Source organism: Heptranchias perlo, unplaced genomic scaffold (genome assembly GCF_035084215.1).
Source record: "Heptranchias perlo isolate sHepPer1 unplaced genomic scaffold, sHepPer1.hap1 HAP1_SCAFFOLD_833, whole genome shotgun sequence".
Lineage (NCBI taxonomy): Eukaryota > Metazoa > Chordata > Chondrichthyes > Hexanchiformes > Hexanchidae > Heptranchias > Heptranchias perlo.
This window is the reverse complement of record NW_027139870.1, coordinates 52,694-69,780: the sequence shown is the minus strand read 5'-3', so window position 1 is coordinate 69,780 and position 17,087 is coordinate 52,694. Positions and strand designations below refer to the sequence as shown.

The following is a 17,087-nucleotide window of genomic DNA, read 5'->3' as shown; positions in this document are numbered from 1 at the left end:
CTCTCTCACACCCTCTCACACTCACACTCACTCTCTCACTCACACTCACTCTCACATTTCTCTCTCACCATTTCACTTATGGTTTAGGGCCACTGAAAGATGATGCAATGGGTTTGGATTTCAGCACAGGGAGGAGGGAGAGTGTGTGGGACGGGGATTTACAGCTTTGAGTAATGAGAGAGGAAGTAATGTTCCATAGAATGTAAAGTTATCTGATCTGAATTTCTATCCTGTAATTACAGTGATAACTTTTATAAACTCCTTTTACAGGGGAGGATTTGCAGAGGGAAACTCAAACCAAAGATCACGTCAAGATCTGACAGAGTCACTCGATTCATCAGGACCTGAATATCATCGGCCTTTGAATGTGGAAGGAGAAATGTTTGTTCTGTCTGTGGGAGAAGATTTTAAACATCAGTGTGAGTGGAAAAGCACCGAGACACACACACGAGTGAGAGTGTTCCAGTGCACTGTCTGTGGAAAGAGCTTTAACCAGTTACACAGCCAGAAAAAACATCGCACCATTCACAGCGGGGAGAAACCGTACACGTGTTCTGTGTGTGGACGAGGCTTCAACTGATCGTCCAACCTGGAGAGACACAAGGACACCCGGACCACGGAAAAACCGTGGAAATGTGGGGACTGTGGGAAGGGATTCAATTACCCTTCAGAGCTGGAAACTCATCGACGCCGTCACACTGGGGAGAGGCCGTTCACCTGCTCCGTGTGTGGGAAGGGATTCATTCGGTCATCCAGCCTCCAGACACACCAGCTGGTTCACTCTGATGAGAGACCTTTTAAATGTTCTGACTGTGAGATGAGGTTTAAAAGCAAAATTAATCTGCTGATACACCAACGCACTCACACTGGGGAGAGGCCGTTCACCTGCTCCATGTGTGGGAAGGGATTCACTATTTCATCCAGCCTCCAGACACACCAGCGAGTTCACACAGGGGAGAGACCTTTTAAATGTTCTGACTGTGAGAAAAGGTTTAAATGCAAAAGGAATCTGCTGACACACCAGTGTACCCACACTGGGGAGAGGCCGTTCACCTGCTTCGTGTGTGGGAAGGGATTCACTCAGTCATCCACCCTGCTGACACACCAGCGAGTTCACTCTGGGGAGAACCCGTTCACCTGCTCCATGTGTGGGAAGGGATTTACTCAGTCATCCGTCCTCCTGACACACCAGCGAGTTCACACAGGGGAGAGGCCGTTCACCTGCTCCACGTGTGGGAACGGATACACTCGGTCATCCAGCCTCCAGACACACCAGCGAGTTCACTCTGATGAGAGATCTTTTAAATGTTCTGACTGTGAGAAGAGGTTTAAAAGCAAAAGTAATCTGCTGACACACCAACGCACTCACACTGGGGAGAGGCCGTTTATCTGCTCTGTGTGTGGGAAGGGATTCACTCGGTCATCTGAGCTTCTGACACACCAGCGAGTGCACACTGGGGAGAGGCCTTTTAAATGTTCTGACTGTGAGAAGAGGTTTAAAAGCAAAATTGAACTGCTGAAACACCAACGCACTCACACTGGGGAGAGACCGTTCATCTGCTCTGTGTGTGGGAAGGGATTCACTCGGTCATCCCACCTTCTGACACACCAGCGAGTTCACACTGGGGAGAGGCCGTTCACCTGCTCCGTGTGTGGGAAGAGATTCACACTGTCATCCACCCTCCTGACACACCAGCGAGTTCACTCCGATGAGAGACCTTTCAAATGTTGTGACTGTGGGAAGAGGTATAAAAGCAAATGTAATCTGCTGACACACCAATGCACCCACACTGGGGAGAGGCCGTTCACCTGCTCTGTGTGTAAGAAGAGATTCACTCGGTCATCCACCCTGCTGAGACACCAGCGAGTTCACTCCGATGAGAGACCTTTTAAATGTTCTGACTGTGAGAAGAGGTTTAAAAGCAAATTTAATCTGCTGACACACCAACGCACTCACACTGGGGAGAGGCCGTTCTCCTGCTCTGTGTATGGGAAGGGATTCGCTGGGTCATCCACCCTGCTGAAACACCAGCGAGTTCACACTGGGGAGAGGCCGTTCACCTGCTCCGTGTGTGGGATGAGATTCACTCGGCCATCCAACCTGCTGAGACACCAGCGAGTTCACTCCGATGAGAGACCTTTTAAATGTTCTGACTGTGAGAAGAGGTATAAAAGCAAATTTAATCTGCTGACACACCAACGCACTCACACTGGAGAGGGGCCGTTCACCTGCTCTGTGTGTGGGAAGGGATTCACTTGGTCATCCTCCCTGCTGAAACACCAGCGAGTTCACACTGAGAGACCTTTAAATGTTCTGACTGTGGGAAGAGATTTAAAATCAGAAACGAACTGCTGAGACATTGACGCACTCACACTGGGGAGAGACTTTTCACCTGCTCCGTGTGTGGGAAGAGATTCACTCGATCATCCCACCTTCTGAAACATTAACTTGTTCACACTATTGAGTGACCTTTTAATGCAGTGACTGTGAGAAGAGCTCAAAAGCAGAAATGAACTGCTGACACATCATCGCATGCCCATTGGTTGAGAGACTGTTCACCTGCTCCGTGTGTGGGAAGGGATTCACTCAGTCATCACACGTGCTGAGACACCAGCGAGTTCACGAAATGAGCAGGTCCAACGAGCCGGTCTGTAACACAGGCCAATGACTCAGTGCAGCTCGTTACCCAGTCACTGGGCTCCGTTATAGCCTCTCCTGTCAGTAACACACAAAGAGAAATTGTAAATCTGAAACAGAAAGAGATAATGTATAACACTTCATATCAACCACCAGTTTTTCCCTCTTTCCGGCTTTTAAAACAATCTGTTTCACAGTTTGTCAAACCCGAAACAGCCTCTGGGATTTGCTGATTGAGAATTTCAGTGGAAATTGGGACAGTCATTAAGTATCGGAACAAATATCCCCGCTGAGGGTTCGGGATTCTTACTCGTTTATTTATATCAGTGAGTGACCGATTTTAAACGAGGTGAGGGTCTAAACCTAAGGTAAGAGCCTGGGATAGACAAGAGATTCTTCAATGTATCAAGTTAAATTACACTGATTCCACCAACACTGGACATCACATCCCTCAAACATTGTTACCTGTTACTATATAAAACTGGTGAGGGTGGAAATGGGAAATAACTGAAAAAAACTTCATTGTATCAAAGTTACTTCTGATCATTATTATTATACAAACATTCTACAGCCTATCCCTTAAAAAGGACCCAATATCAAACCAGTCCCCAGTCCTTGGGCCTGTGCCTATGTTGTGATTTGCACCCGCTTCTGACTGACTTGGTATCAGACGCACTCCCGTCAACAGTAAACGGATGGAGCCGGATCCATAAGAGAAAAATGAGGACCGACCTCCGCAGTTCTCCCAGAGTGCGGGAGGCGGAGTAACAGCAGCAGACAGAGAGATCTCTCTAAACCAGCCGCTGCTGCCGGAGAGAAGCGAGTCCCGTTCCGAGCCGTGTCTGTCAGGCGCCCGCTGACCCTCTCTTCACTGAAGGGGACCGATTCAGCACCAACTCACACACCCACCATTGGATCATTGAATCACCTTCAACACCTGAATTACATCACCACTTAATCCTCTATACACGAGGAAATACAAACCTTGTCCACGCAACTTGCCCTCATAATGTTACCATTTTAGCCCCGGTATCATTCTGGTCTTTCTGCGCTGCACCTCCTGCAAGGCCAATATATCCTTCCTGAGGTCTGGTGCCCAGGACTGAATGCCGTGCTCTAAATGTGGCCTTAGCAGAGTTTATAGAATTCTAACATAACTTCCATCCTTTTGAATTCCAGTTCCCTTGAGATAAAGGCCGACATTCCATTAGCCATTTTAATTATTTTTTGCACCTGTCTGCCAACTCTTCGTGATTTCCCGAAGGATCTCTGCTCACCCACAGTTCCTGGCTTCTCACCATTTTGAAAATACTCTGATTTATCTTGCTTAGGGCCAAAGTGGATGGCCTCACATTTCCCCAGATTGAAACTTTGAACAGTCTGGGGCTCTTTTGTATCGAAAATAGAAGTCCTGATATGGGACTTTAAGATTATGCAAGGGTTTGATAGGTCAGATGTAGATAAGGTGTTTGTACTTTTGGGAGTGGGGACGTCAGAACTTAGGGCCATGAATATAATAGTCATCAATAAATCCAATCTGGCATTCAAGAGAAACATATTTATCCAGAGAGTCGTTAGAATGTGCAGCTCGCTCCCACAAGGAGTAGTTAATGCGAATTGCATGGATGCATTTACGGTGAAGCTGGATAAACACATGGAGGAGAAAGGAATATTCGGGTTTGCTCATCGGGTTAGATGAAGAGGGGTTGGAGGAGGCTCGTCTGCAGCATAAACACCGGTATAGTCTAGTTGGGCCGAATTGCCTGTTTCTGTGATGTACATTCGATGTAATTCTATGTAAGCTCCATCTGACACAGTTTTACCAACTCACTGAATCTCTCAATTTCCCTTTATAACTTTATGCTCCCATCTACACTACTCACTGCACCACCTAACTTGGTGTCGTCGACAAACCTGGATATACCGCTCTCTATTCCTTTATCTGCCTCATTTATACAGATCCCTGGGGGACACCACTAATCAAATCCTGTCAATTTGAGTACATACCCATTAACCCTACTCTCTGTCTCCTACCTCCAAACCAACTCCCTCCCCATGTCAATGGGTTGCTATAAATTCCACGTGCTCTCATTTCTGTTCACAGTCTCTGATGCTAAACCTTAACGAATGTCTCTGGAAGTCAATGCACACATAACACCCATAGACACTCCATTATTTACCACGTTAGTTACATCTTCAAAACGGTCAACTAGTTTCGTTAGACTTGACTTACACTTTACAAATCCATGCTGGCTCTCTCTGATCAATTCATGTTTATCCAAGTGCTCAGTCATTCTTTCCCGAAAACAGATTCTGGTCACTTCCCCACAACAGACGTCAGACTAATAGGTCTATAATTTCCTGCTTTATCTCTCCTACCCTTCATATAAAACAGAATGACATTGGCAATTTTTTCAATCCATGGAACAATTCCTGAATCAAGAGAGTTTTGAACGATCATGACTAAAACATGTACAATTTCCTCACCTATTCCCCTTAGTCCCCTGGGATGGTCACCATCAGGTCCTGGAGATTTGTTTATCTTCAGTCGAATTGTTTTCTCCAATACCATTATTTTACTTACACTGAATCCCCTTGATTTATTTTCAGTTTTCCTCGTGTCTCTGGTTTATTATCCTCATGCTTTTCTGTGAGTATCAGCAACTCTGCCATTTCCTGATTTTCAATTACAATATCACCTCCATCTGTCTTTAAGGGCCCACGTTATTCTTAGTCACCCTTCTTTCTCTTAATGTACGTGTAAAAACCTTGAAAGTTGTCCTTAATTTCACTCACAAGTTTTTCTCGTTTTCCCTCTTTGCTCCTCTTACGATTTTTTTTTAGTTTCAGCACCACAATAAACAACACTTCGCTGTGAAATTTGCTCAATTAGTCCTTCAGTGTCAGAGCGAGAATTGTCCATCCCGAATTTATTTAAAGTAACAAACAGAAGCACAAATATTCATTCGTCTATCAAAGCACTGATGGACACAGAAAGATAAACACAGCTTGAAACGCAGTCAGTATCGGGATTCACAGGGAAACGGGCAAGCGAAATCGACAAAGATAAAACAGTCTGAACCCCCAACAGAATGTGACGTGTAGCTGATAGATATTAATGAGAGGAGGTGGGAAACAGTACCATGACTTGGCTCCGTGGCTTAGTTGGTTAAAGCACCTGTCTAGTAAACAGGAGATTCTGGGTTCAACTCCCAGCGGTGCCTTTGTGTAATTCATGGTGTTTAGTGAATTTGAGAAGCACACAGTGCTGTGTTTTGTTCAGGATCCAACATGGAACTGATCAGGAGGTCTCTTCAAAAATGCCTTTTCATTATGAAGACAGCCCTCTCATAGAATGTGTCCATGATACGTTCTTGTTTCTGGGCTCGTTAAGGTCGGGGTATAATTCTCGATTCGAGGTTCATACCCTGGAGAAGCCCTAATTTGGAACTAGACTTTTGATCCTTGAACTGCGGTTCAGACTTTTGCAAAGAGAGAAAAGAAGTCCCCAAATCACTCCACCTGAATCTCACGCGGTCTCGGAAGAAGTTCAGTTCAAACAATCAGGACTTTAAAGGCACCTCAATGACCTGCACTTTCATTGAACGAGCTTTGCTTCCAATTGCATTCGACCTTGAAACCGCTCTGGGCTTTCATCTCACTGAAGCAGAGTGTGGCCGCTCTGTATCTGTGAGCATGTCGGTGACGAGGTTAGCTCTGATATTGGTCGCTTTCAATTTTTAAGATCTCGCCAAGCTCAGGGAAAAGAAACCGCGAATCGAATTGTCCCTGTAAGTGATGAATTGAAGGGATTGGTGCTCCAAGCAGATCTGGAAAATGCACAGTGCGGTCGCTCAGGAATTCCAAATCCACCCTCTGGCCACTCGGCGATCATATTAACTGAGCTTTACTCTGGCCCAGTGTCACCGCGCTGAAATCGAGTATTTCTCCGGCATGTTTCTCTTAACTTCACAGTTGCTGGTTTAAGAGTGAAGACCGGCTCGTTGGATTTTCACTCCTGCAAGTTTCAACCATTCATTTTGCAAAAGTGAACTGATAGTAGACAGCTGTTATATGGGCTCCTGCAGTCTCAACGTTTAGCTCATGGAATTACACATTTAGCATCGGGCTTTTCCGCTTGTCTCGGTGGCGCAAAAGTTTGATGATTCGAGTCCTTATTATATTTTTCCTCAGGATTCATCGCCTCAAAGTTCCAGGGTTTCAATGTGTGCTTTGTCTGCAAGAAAATGTACCGTGATCATTGCCGGCTGAGCAGGGCTGATATTTCACCATTTACCCTGCAGTCGGAAATCAGGCACATGAATCATATAAAGGAATGGAACATTGGCTTCAGGGAAATCACAATTCATCTTGACAGACAAACCCCTGAAAGGCCCAAAGGGAGGTCACACTCGCAGTAGGAGAGCTGGTTCGCTGTGACAGAGAGGTTACTGCAGTGAGTGAGACCAGACTGTTTCTATTTTCAGAGAATAAATGTCACACCCTTTATTTTGGAAAAGCAAAACGGTGGGGATTTTTATCACAGCCCGATGCCTTTAGTGTTGGATTAGATGTTCCCCGTTGCGTTACTTTCATCTTCATCGGAGAACCGGTTCGGGCGTTCCTGTGATAAACGGCGACAATTGCCTGTTAATGTTAAATTTAACAACGGCTGCGCTGAGTTTTTAATCCCACTCTAAAGATGCAGTCTGTAAAATGATGAAATTTCATCACATGCAAAGCACAAAAATCTTATTAAAGTTTTGACTGTCTCTCGGTAACCACGTCAGCATCTCCTTCAGTCTGAAAGAGAAAGTTATCGGTTGATTAATGGTGATTAAAACAGTCATTCAACTACGAACGGTTTAATTAGCTTCATGTAATTATTTATTAAGTTCATAACTCGTGTTAAAGTTAATTCCCTGATTGGGAATGGAACCACCCGGCGGTGGGAGCACTGAATTTTCTCCGACAGGATTGCGCACGGGACACCTTGGGACACTGATTCTCTGATAGTTTACTGGGTAAAGGCCCTGATCCCTGGTCTGTGCTGATTCTCTGATAGTTTACTGGGTAAAGGCCCTGATCCCTGGTCTGTGCTGATTCTCTGATAGTTTAGTGGGATTCATTCTGTATCTCTCAGTCTCTGGTACAGTGTGCGAGTGTGGGATTCATTCTGTATCTGTCACTCACTGATACAGTATGTGAGTGTGAGATTCATTCTGTATCTCTCAATCTCTGGTACTGTGTGTGAATGTGGGATTCATTCTGTATCTCTCAATCTCTGGTACTGTGTGTGAATGTGGGATTCATTCTGTATCTGTCATTCTCTGGTACAGTGTGCGAGTGTGGGATTCATTCTGTATCTCTCAATCTCTGGTACTGTGTGTGAGTGTGGGATTCATTCTGTATCTGTCAGTCTCTGGTACTGTGTGTGAGTGTGGGATTCATTCTGTATCTGTCAGTCTCTGGTACTGTGTGAGAGTGTGGGATTCATTCTGTATCTCTCAAACTCTGGTACTGTGTGTGAGTGTGGGATTCATTCTGTATCTGTCAGTCTCTGATACTGTGTGTGAACTTGGGATTGATTCTGTATCTTGTCAGCAGTGTGTGTGAGAGTTTGTGATTCATTCTTTATATGCAGTCTCTCATACTGTGTGTTAGTGTGGGATTCTTTTGGTATCTGTCAGTCTCTGTTTCTCCATGTGAGTGTGGGACTCATTCTGTATATACAGTCCCCAGTACTGCATATGAGAGTTGAATTCATCCTAAATATGCAGTTACTCGTACTGCATGTTAGTGTGGGATTCATACTGTACCTATCAGTCCCTGGCACTTGATGAGAGTGTGGGATTAACTCTGTGTCTGTCAGTCTCTAGTACTGTATGTGAGTTTGGGATTCCTTCTGTATCTGTGAGTGTTGGATTCATTCTGTGTCTGTGTGTCTCTGGTACTGTATCTGAATATGAGTTTCATTCTGTATCTGTACGTAATTATTCTCTCAGATTACATTATTGCGTTCAATACTTTAGCTTTAATATCTTAATGTTTGAAGAGTTTTACTCCTAATTTAATTTGTAAATATGGACACACTTTAGGATTTAATGTTGGAGGTTTTAATCAGATAATTTGTGTGCTTTTTGGACTACTATTAAATCTGTATCTCTGTGAGTACTATTGTGGATGATAATGAATCTTTCAAACGGATAAGGGAACAGTTTTGAATAGGTTTGTAATGTGGAGATCAGTCTGTAGAAATGGAATTGATACTGTATCTTTCAGTCTAATATTGTATGAGATTTTTGGACTGGTATATAATGTGTATCTCAGTCTGCACTAATAGAATTGATACTCTATCGTTAAATTTCATTCAACGAGTGCATTCTGAACAGGTATCGAATTTGTTTCTCAGGTTTACTATCTTTCAGTATTTCTCAATCGATACTGTACGTGAGGTTTGGATTTGTTTGCAATTTGTAGCAAATGGTTCACTTTTCGAATGGATATTTCATGTATTAAAGTCATGTGTGTGAGAGTTCTGGGATAGTATTCAATTGGAATCTCGGGTACATTATTGGGATTCATTCTGTCCCTTTCAATCGGGTACCATGTGTGATTTCTCTCTGGTATTTAATTCGTAGCTATGTTGCCCTATTGTGAGATTGACACAGTGCCTTTCAATCTGAGAGTGTGATTTTGGACTGGGATTTTTGTATCTGCCTGTCAGCGGGACAGAGTTCGGGGCAAATGGAACAGTGTCTGCCTCACCCGCTCTGTTTGAATGTTGGATTGAAATTGTGTCTCTGGAACTTGGGATCAGTGTGGGACTGACTACTTCTACTGTCTGAGACTGTGGAACTGATGACCTGTCTGTGTCTCTGTGCTCTGTGGGTGATAATGTACCTCCTGTGTGTGAGAAGGAGCTGGCTGCACTCCTCCTTGTGCCTTGGGTGGAGGAAACATCACATTCATTCTGGATCATTCATGGATTCGCCTGTGGAAAGAAAATTATCTCTCGTTACTCAAGAACATGTGAGGTAGTTATCAGTTTAATATCTGTTAATAATCATTTTGAATATCCACAAATGAAAACCAGTGATACAAACAGTGTCAGTGTCTGACTCCACTGCAGCACTCAGCTTCTGCACACCAGGTGTGTTGGGCTGTTTTACAACAATTTAGTGACATCCAGACACAACCCAACCCCTGCACTGATCCATGAATGGGACCACCCGATGGGGCAGGGACCTTTGTCCAGGTCAGGTTTCTAATCCCCTCTCCCATGGGACTAACCGTTCAACCGAAACATAACAGCCGCTGTTTAAATTGTGTCCTTCACACTTCTCACCTGATGCCTGCAATAGATGCTCTTTGTATAACTCCCCACATCCTTACTGTCCGGCTCTGTTCCCACTCTTCACTGTCCAATAACAATAAACAGGGTGAGACTGGAACTAAACCAGGACCATTCACTCCTGGTTTGGGGAGAGAAAGCAGCAATGGTTTTAATAGCAGGTTCTTCCCATTCTCTCTCCCTTCCCCTGGACACACCCTGTCCACACACAGCCCGAGAATGACCTCTCCCTTCCCCCCTCTCACTCCATGTTCCGGGACCAGTTCCTGATCCACTCCGCCTCTTACAAACAGCCCCCGGACTCCCCCTGCCCTTCCCCCTTGACTCTATGCGGATCTCTGAGCCCATCTGCGGACACGGTCCCGGAGCGATGAGCTGCTGTAACGAGGCTGCTCTTTGCTCCCTTCCCCCGGGGGCCGTGATCTCTCCATTCCCGCCTGTCTGAGCAAAGGAAGTGGGTCTGGGGGAAAGGTCAGAGGGAATGGGCTCCACAGGCAGTGCAGGAACAGGCACCAGAATGGGAAACAGATGGGATTCCACCAGTGCCTAACGCTGGAATCCAGACTGACTTTACAATCTCCAACTATTAAACTCGAGGTTTCCATCCCTGCTGTTTCTCTCGGGGTCTTTTGATGGTAAAGAGTCTTTCAGAGATAAAGTGAGCGGCTGTGGAATGAGCCAATGGGTTCTGTTCATTCTTGGCTCCCTTACTGATAAAGTAACGTTTGACTCCGAAACTGGAGGGAGGATTCCTCAAACCAATCCTGGAGAAACGGGGGAGGAAAGTGGGAGTCGGTGTATTTGCTGGGACCGTGTAGGATTAATATCAGGCAGCAACAGTCCCAGTTTATTTCAATCGGAGTGAAACTCTCGGTCACTGAGAGTAATACAGAACGGCCCTGAGCTGCAAGATTGCAGAGGGGACAACATGCAAGAGAGGGTTAAATGTGTGACACTGTCCCTGAGAGTGGGATTAATAATGTGTCTGTCTCTGAAATAATATCAGTGAGAGATGAGACTGCATCTTCTGTCACTCCACCTTGGAATAGAAATTGGAAAGGAATATTTTCCAATTTGTTACTGGGTGAAAACAGGACATTATAGGTCAGTTTCTCTCTCTCTTTTGAACAGCTCATGAAGGTGGGATACTGTTCCTGAGCGAAAGACAGACACACTGATAGGAAGCGTAAGGCGGATACTGTGCCTGTCTCTCTCTGGCGCTGTACATGAAGGTGGGATACTATTTCCTGAGTGTGAAACGGACATACTGATGGGAAGTGTGAGACTGAGACTGTTTCTGTGTGCGTGTCTCTGTCTGTCTGTTTATCTGTCTGTCTGTCTTTCTCTCTCTCTCGGGCTGTAAATGGAAGTGGGATACTGTGACTGAGCGTAAAATGGACACCCTGTTGGAAGGTAAAGATTGATTCTGTGTCTGTGAACAGACCTCCGGTGCAGTTGGTGAGACGGTCACTGTCCCTTCTATTATGTGTGAGCCGGTCTGACGGGGCATTTATCAGTCTCCAGTCCTGTAAGTAAAGGAGGAGAGAAACAGCCTGTAACTGTCTGACACTGGACTGTCTGTGAGAGTTGAATTTATTCAGTAACGAGCCGTCTCTGGGTGTTGAGAATGGGACGGATAGGACACCAGTTAATATTGTCTGTCAGTCAGTTTAGGAGGACAGAGAAGGCCCGCATCATCCCCAGACACCTGCAGCTGGCCATCCGCAACGACGAGGAGCTCAACAAGCTGCTGGGACGGGTGACCATCGCTCAGGGCGGGGTGCTGCCTAATATCCAGGCCGTGCTGCTGCCGAAGAAAACCAGCAATGTGAGCTCCAAGAGCAAGTAAAGCGGCCAAGATTTAATCTGATAACCCAAAGGCTCTTTTCAGAGCCACCCACTGTATCTCTGAAAGGGCTGGTTACTGTCTGAAGCGAATCAGAGCTTAATTTAATAATAAAACCATTAGTTAGAAACTAACGATATCTTGTTAAATACAAATTATCTCGCTTCCGGACAGTAGATGTCAACAATCTCCAATCGGTTGAATTTTGCAGATTGTATCGGAAATGAGACACAAAATAATCAGTTCATTAAACTGGGCGGGTGGGATCCAGAAATACCAGGTGAGTTTGATCATCGGCAACAAGAAGCACTGGATTGTGTTCCGGCCATTATTGTAAGTGTTATTTACAGTCTCATCCTCCCACAACACTAACTCGGTCTGACTTCCATTCCCCAGGTTTGTCCGCCAGAAGGTGACGGATGTGTTGATTCTTGTGTCAGCGATTGGTGAATCAGTGAATGACATTTCTCTGTTATTAGCTGTGAGTGAGGGATTTATTCTGTCAATCGAGCCAAGCTGCCCATATATTGGAAACGGGAACTTGCATCTCTTGGACTTTGCCAAGTGCACGAGCCTCTCCCTGTCCATATGTCCGAGTTAGATTGACACTGGGGGTGGAGATACCTGATGTGAAAGAGTAGGATCGAAATCAGACCTTTCTGGACCTGTTTCCAGAACTTTCCGTGTCTAAACGTGGCACTGGATGTGATGATGGGACTCAGTCTGTGCAGTATGAGTGGAATTCACCTCCCTCCAATCCTGGGTGTGATGTGTGGAAATTAAACTGTGTCCGTTTCAAATTCCTGCTCTTGGTGAGTCTGGAATTGTCCCCCTTGTCTGTCTGGGTCTGGTCTTTGTGGATATTTAACTGTTACTGTACCTGCCCGAAACCTCACAGATCAGCTCGACTCCGAACTCTCTCTGGTGTTATAACGGCCTATGATATGGATAGTTTATAAATACTAGTCGGGCCCCGCCTGCCATCCGCTCCCTCCCTTCATGAACTTCCCGTTTAAGTAAATTTTTCATCGACACTGTCCCACCATTTCAACCCAGGAGATCAGAGCTCTTTCCACCGCCCATTTGGTGGCTCTGAAAAGAGCCTTTGTTGCTCTCGGTGCTGAAGCCGGGTCGGGTTGAGGCGCGCTCCCCGCGGATGCGGCGGGCCAGCTGGATGTCTTTGGGCATGATGGTGACTCGCTTGGCGTGGATGGCGCACAGGTTGGTGTCCTCAAACAGCCCCACCAGGTAAGCCTCGCTGGCCTCCTGCAGGGCCATGACGGCCGAGCTCTGGAAGCGCAGGTCTGTCTTGAAGACCTGAGCGATCTCTCGCACCAGGCGCTGGAAGGGCAGTTTGCGGATCAGCAGCTCGGTGGATTTCTGGTAGCGGCGGATCTCCCTCAGAGCCACAGTGCCGGCTCTGGAGCGATGAGGCTTCTTCACTCCGCCCGTGGCTGGAGCGCTCTTCCGGGCCGCTTTGGTCGCCAACTGTTTGCGAGGAGCTTTCCCTCCGGTCGATTTACGCGCTGTCTGCTTGGTCCTGGCCATTTTCTGAACAGATCTCAACACAACCTGAGACACAGAGACTGTTAATAGGAAGGGCGCGCTCTGGGGCCGCCTTTTAAAGTGTCTGTGAGGGACCAGCCCTGGCCTGTGAATGGCTGCAGTCTCACCCCCAGTCAGGGAGGGACCAGTCCGGGAATTTGATGGGCAGGTTTGAACCGAGCTCTGACGGTCAGACCGACCCGGCGGGAGGTTTTGGGCCCCAATTGGCTGAGCTGAAATTAATCTTCAATTTCAAAAAGCCCGCCAATTTCAGAGCATCAAAAAACAGTTTGAAGAAAATCTAATTTCCCTCCAGCAATTTAAGAATCTCTCTCTTTATAATCTCCATTATTTCCCACTCCTCAGCTCAAATCTCAGGCTGTTTCACATTCCGCTTCATTCTCTGATCTGTCTGTAAAGTCCAGCTTCAATTTCAAAAATCCCGCCAGTTCCGGCCCGCTGAACCGCTCCTCAAACAGAAACTTCACATCGAACTGATCATTGAATGAGGGCAGGAAATAAAGAGCGAGCAGAGAGGACACAGCGGGAGAGGGAGTGAGGAGGGATTTTACTCTGAGCGGAGGATGTAATGTCTGGGGAAAGATTCTGTATCCCCGCCTGTTCATTTATACCGTGAAACCGGGAATTCCGCTCCTTCTCTCGGGATGGCCGAGAACCCCGGCCGTTGTTCCTGATCTCCCTGTACCGAGTGTTGGGGAATCTCCCCATACTAATTAAATATCGGAAACTGCTTCCCCACTCCCAGATCTTTCCTCTCCCCGTTCCCAGGTCAGTGCTCTCTCTGTGAGGCGGTGGGCGGCTCAGAAAGGGTCGAGTTGTTCAGCCGCCGAATCCACAGAGAGTGCGGCCCTGCCGTTTCAGAGCGTACACCACATCCATGGCAGTGACCGTCTTGCGCTTGGCGTGTTCAGTGTAGGTGACCGCGTCCCTGATCACATTCTCCAGGAAAACCTTCAGCACCCCGCGGGTTTCCTCGTAGATCAGACCCGAGATCCGCTTGACACCGCCACGGCGAGCCAGGCGGCGGATGGCTGGTTTGGTGATCCCCTGGATGTTATCACGGAGCACTTTCCGGTGCCGCTTGGCTCCACCTTTGCCCAGTCCTTTGCCTCCTTTACCTCGGCCAGACATGATGATTCTTCACTCAGATCGCTGCTGAATGAATAACGAACTTATGCTGGTTCCCTTTTTATGCAGCCTGACCTGTCTGTAACATGCACAGGATGAAAGATTGAGGGGAGGAGAGAGAGTGAGATATTAAACAGAGAGGGGAGGAGAGAGAGTGAGATATTAAACAGAGAGGGGAGGAGACAGAGTGAGATATTAAACAGAGAGGGGAGGAGAGAGAGTGAGATATTGAACAGAGAGGGGAGGAGAGAGAGTGAGATATTAAACAGAGAGTGGAGGAGAGACAGTGAGATATTAAACAGAGAGGGGAGGAGAGAGAGTGAGATATTAAACAGAGAGGGGAGGAGACAGAGTGAGATATTAAACAGAGAGGGGAGGAGAGAGAGTGAGGTATTGAACAGAGAGGGGAGGAGACAGAGTGAGATATTAAACAGAGAAGGGAGGAGAGAGAGTGAGATATTAAACAGAGAGGGGAGGAGAGAGAGTGAGATATTAAACAGAGAGGGGAGGAGAGAGAGTGAGATATTAAACAGGGAGGGGAGGAGAGAGAGTGAGATATTAAACAGAGAGGGGAGGAGAGAGAGTGAGGTATTGAACAGAGAGGGGAGGAGACAGAGTGAGATATTAAACAGAGAAGGGAGGAGAGAGAGTGAGATATTGAACAGAGAGGGGAGGAGAGAGAGTGAGATATTAAACAGAGAGGGGAGGAGACAGAGTGAGATATTAAACAGGGAGGGGAGGAGAGAGAGTGAGATATTAAACAGGGAGGGGAGGAGAGAGAGTGAGATATTAAACAGAGAGGGGAGGAGAGAGTCAGAGTGATGGACAGAGAGGGGAGGAGAGAGTCAGAGTGATGGACAGAGAGGGGAGGAGAGAGTCAGAGTGATGGACAGAGCGGAGAGCGGCCTCTGATCTTCCAGCTCCACCTCCAGCTTTCTCCTCCCGCCAATTTCAAACCGTTTCTCGATCATTGAACCGAAACACAGCGCTCCGCACAAACCCTTACAGACTCGGGCTTCATATTCAAGGATTCCCAGAAACACGGAGCCTTTAAATAAGCCCCGTTACAATCAACAGTCAGTAATATTCCTGCCTAAATACAGTCCCTTCTGTAACAAGTCCACCCGCCTCCTCCCATTTCAGTCCCAGACCCGATTCGATCTCCCCACACATCCCCTCCCAGACGGGTTCAGCAGTTTACAAACACTTTATTCCCGCTGATCTGAAGAATCTCATGTGTTGGGGTTTGAATTGTGATTGCGGCGGATCTCCGCCAGTTTTACCCTGTCACCGACTCTCGCCCTGAATCTGTGAAAACAATGAACTGGGACTGGAGCCGAACACCCGCCAGTTCCAGTGAGGCCCGGCCCGGACATCCCATTCTCTCCATTTTATTCCAGACAGTGGGAGTGGGGCCGGGGCAGCGAATGTCAGCGAGTCACCAGGACCCTGGGTTTATTGGAAATGATTTGTATCTGAAACCTGAGCCCGGCCCCGGGACAGGAATCATCTGATTCCGGGATCAGCTCTTTTCTGAGAGACCTGGGTGGCTCTGAGAAGAGCCGTTGGCTTCAGATGGTCACAAGTTGCACTTGATTTTTCACTTCTTTTTGCCCGCTGCTTTCTTGGGCTTTGCTGACCTCGGCTTGGGCTTGGCCCTCGGTTTTTCTCCCTTCTTCGCCTTCACCGGCTTGGGGGTCTTGGGCTTCTTCGCCGCCGCTTTCTTCTTAATTGGGGATTTCGCCGCCTTTTTCTTGGCGGCTGGTTTCTTTCCGGGAGATTTCTTGGCGGCTGGTTTCTTTCCGGGAGATTTCTTGGCCGCTGCTTTCTTTGCCGTTAATTTCTTGGCTGCTGTTTTCGTTGCCGCTGGTTTCTTTCCGGGAGATTTCTTGGTTCCTTGTTTCTTCACCTTCTTTCCCACTTTTCCCTGGGTTTCCTTCTTAGCGACTCTGAAGGAGCCCGAGGCGCCCGTGCCCTTGATCTGCACCAGGGAGCCTTTTTCCACATTTCTCTTGATACTTAATTTGATCTGGGACCGGAGCTTCTCCACATCCAGGCCTTTGGTCGCCAGAACCTTCTTTATCGCGGCCAGGGAGATCCCCTTGCGATCCTTGCAATCCGCCACAATCTTGAGGATCTGTTCGCTCAATTTGGGACCGGCTGTCCTGGGTCGGTGAACCGCCTTCTTCATCTTCGGAGCATTGGTTTGAGCGGCGGCGGCTGGAGGTGCCGTTTCGGCGGCTGCAGTATCTGTCATCTCCGGGACTCTGTGGAAAATCTCACTGACAGTCAGAGCTGGGTCAGAAATGAAACGAGAGGCGGCGGCACAGAGCAACTTAAAGGCACAGAGCGGACGGGGCGGAGACACCCTGCTGTCAGCTCCCGGCCCCTCCAGCCTCTCTGTGTTTCTCTCTCCTCTTAATCTCCCCGATTCCAATTAAAATCGGGCACTCCAGAGTCCCAGACCAGCCCCTTCCCATCTCTAACACCGGAATGTTTGCTGTCGAAAAACTTTCACTGGAATTAAAAGCACCAGTTTCGATTTTAACCCGTTT

At 47.2% G+C, this 17,087-nt stretch overlaps 2 protein-coding genes and 1 non-coding gene across 3 annotated transcripts; 2 read left to right on the top strand and 1 right to left on the bottom strand.

The window, feature by feature from the left end:
* Positions 1 to 590: 590 nt before the first annotated feature.
* On the top strand, positions 591 to 9,173 carry LOC137319390 (zinc finger protein 585A-like; the record flags this gene model as incomplete). Its single annotated transcript, XM_067981619.1, has 1 exon — positions 591 to 9,173. A coding segment is annotated over one exon (1,766 nt), but the record flags the coding sequence as incomplete, so codon positions are not given.
* On the top strand, positions 5,789 to 5,862 carry trnat-agu (transfer RNA threonine (anticodon AGU)). The gene has a single exon. It is a non-coding gene; the product is annotated as a tRNA-Thr (tRNA).
* A 6,959-nt stretch (positions 9,174 to 16,132) lies between the features above and the next one.
* Positions 16,133 to 16,789, bottom strand: LOC137319389 (histone H1-like). Its single transcript, XM_067981618.1, has one exon. It carries the CDS (start codon positions 16,787 to 16,789, stop codon positions 16,133 to 16,135), a length of 657 nt encoding a protein of 218 aa, XP_067837719.1.
* Positions 16,790 to 17,087: the final 298 nt, after the last annotated feature.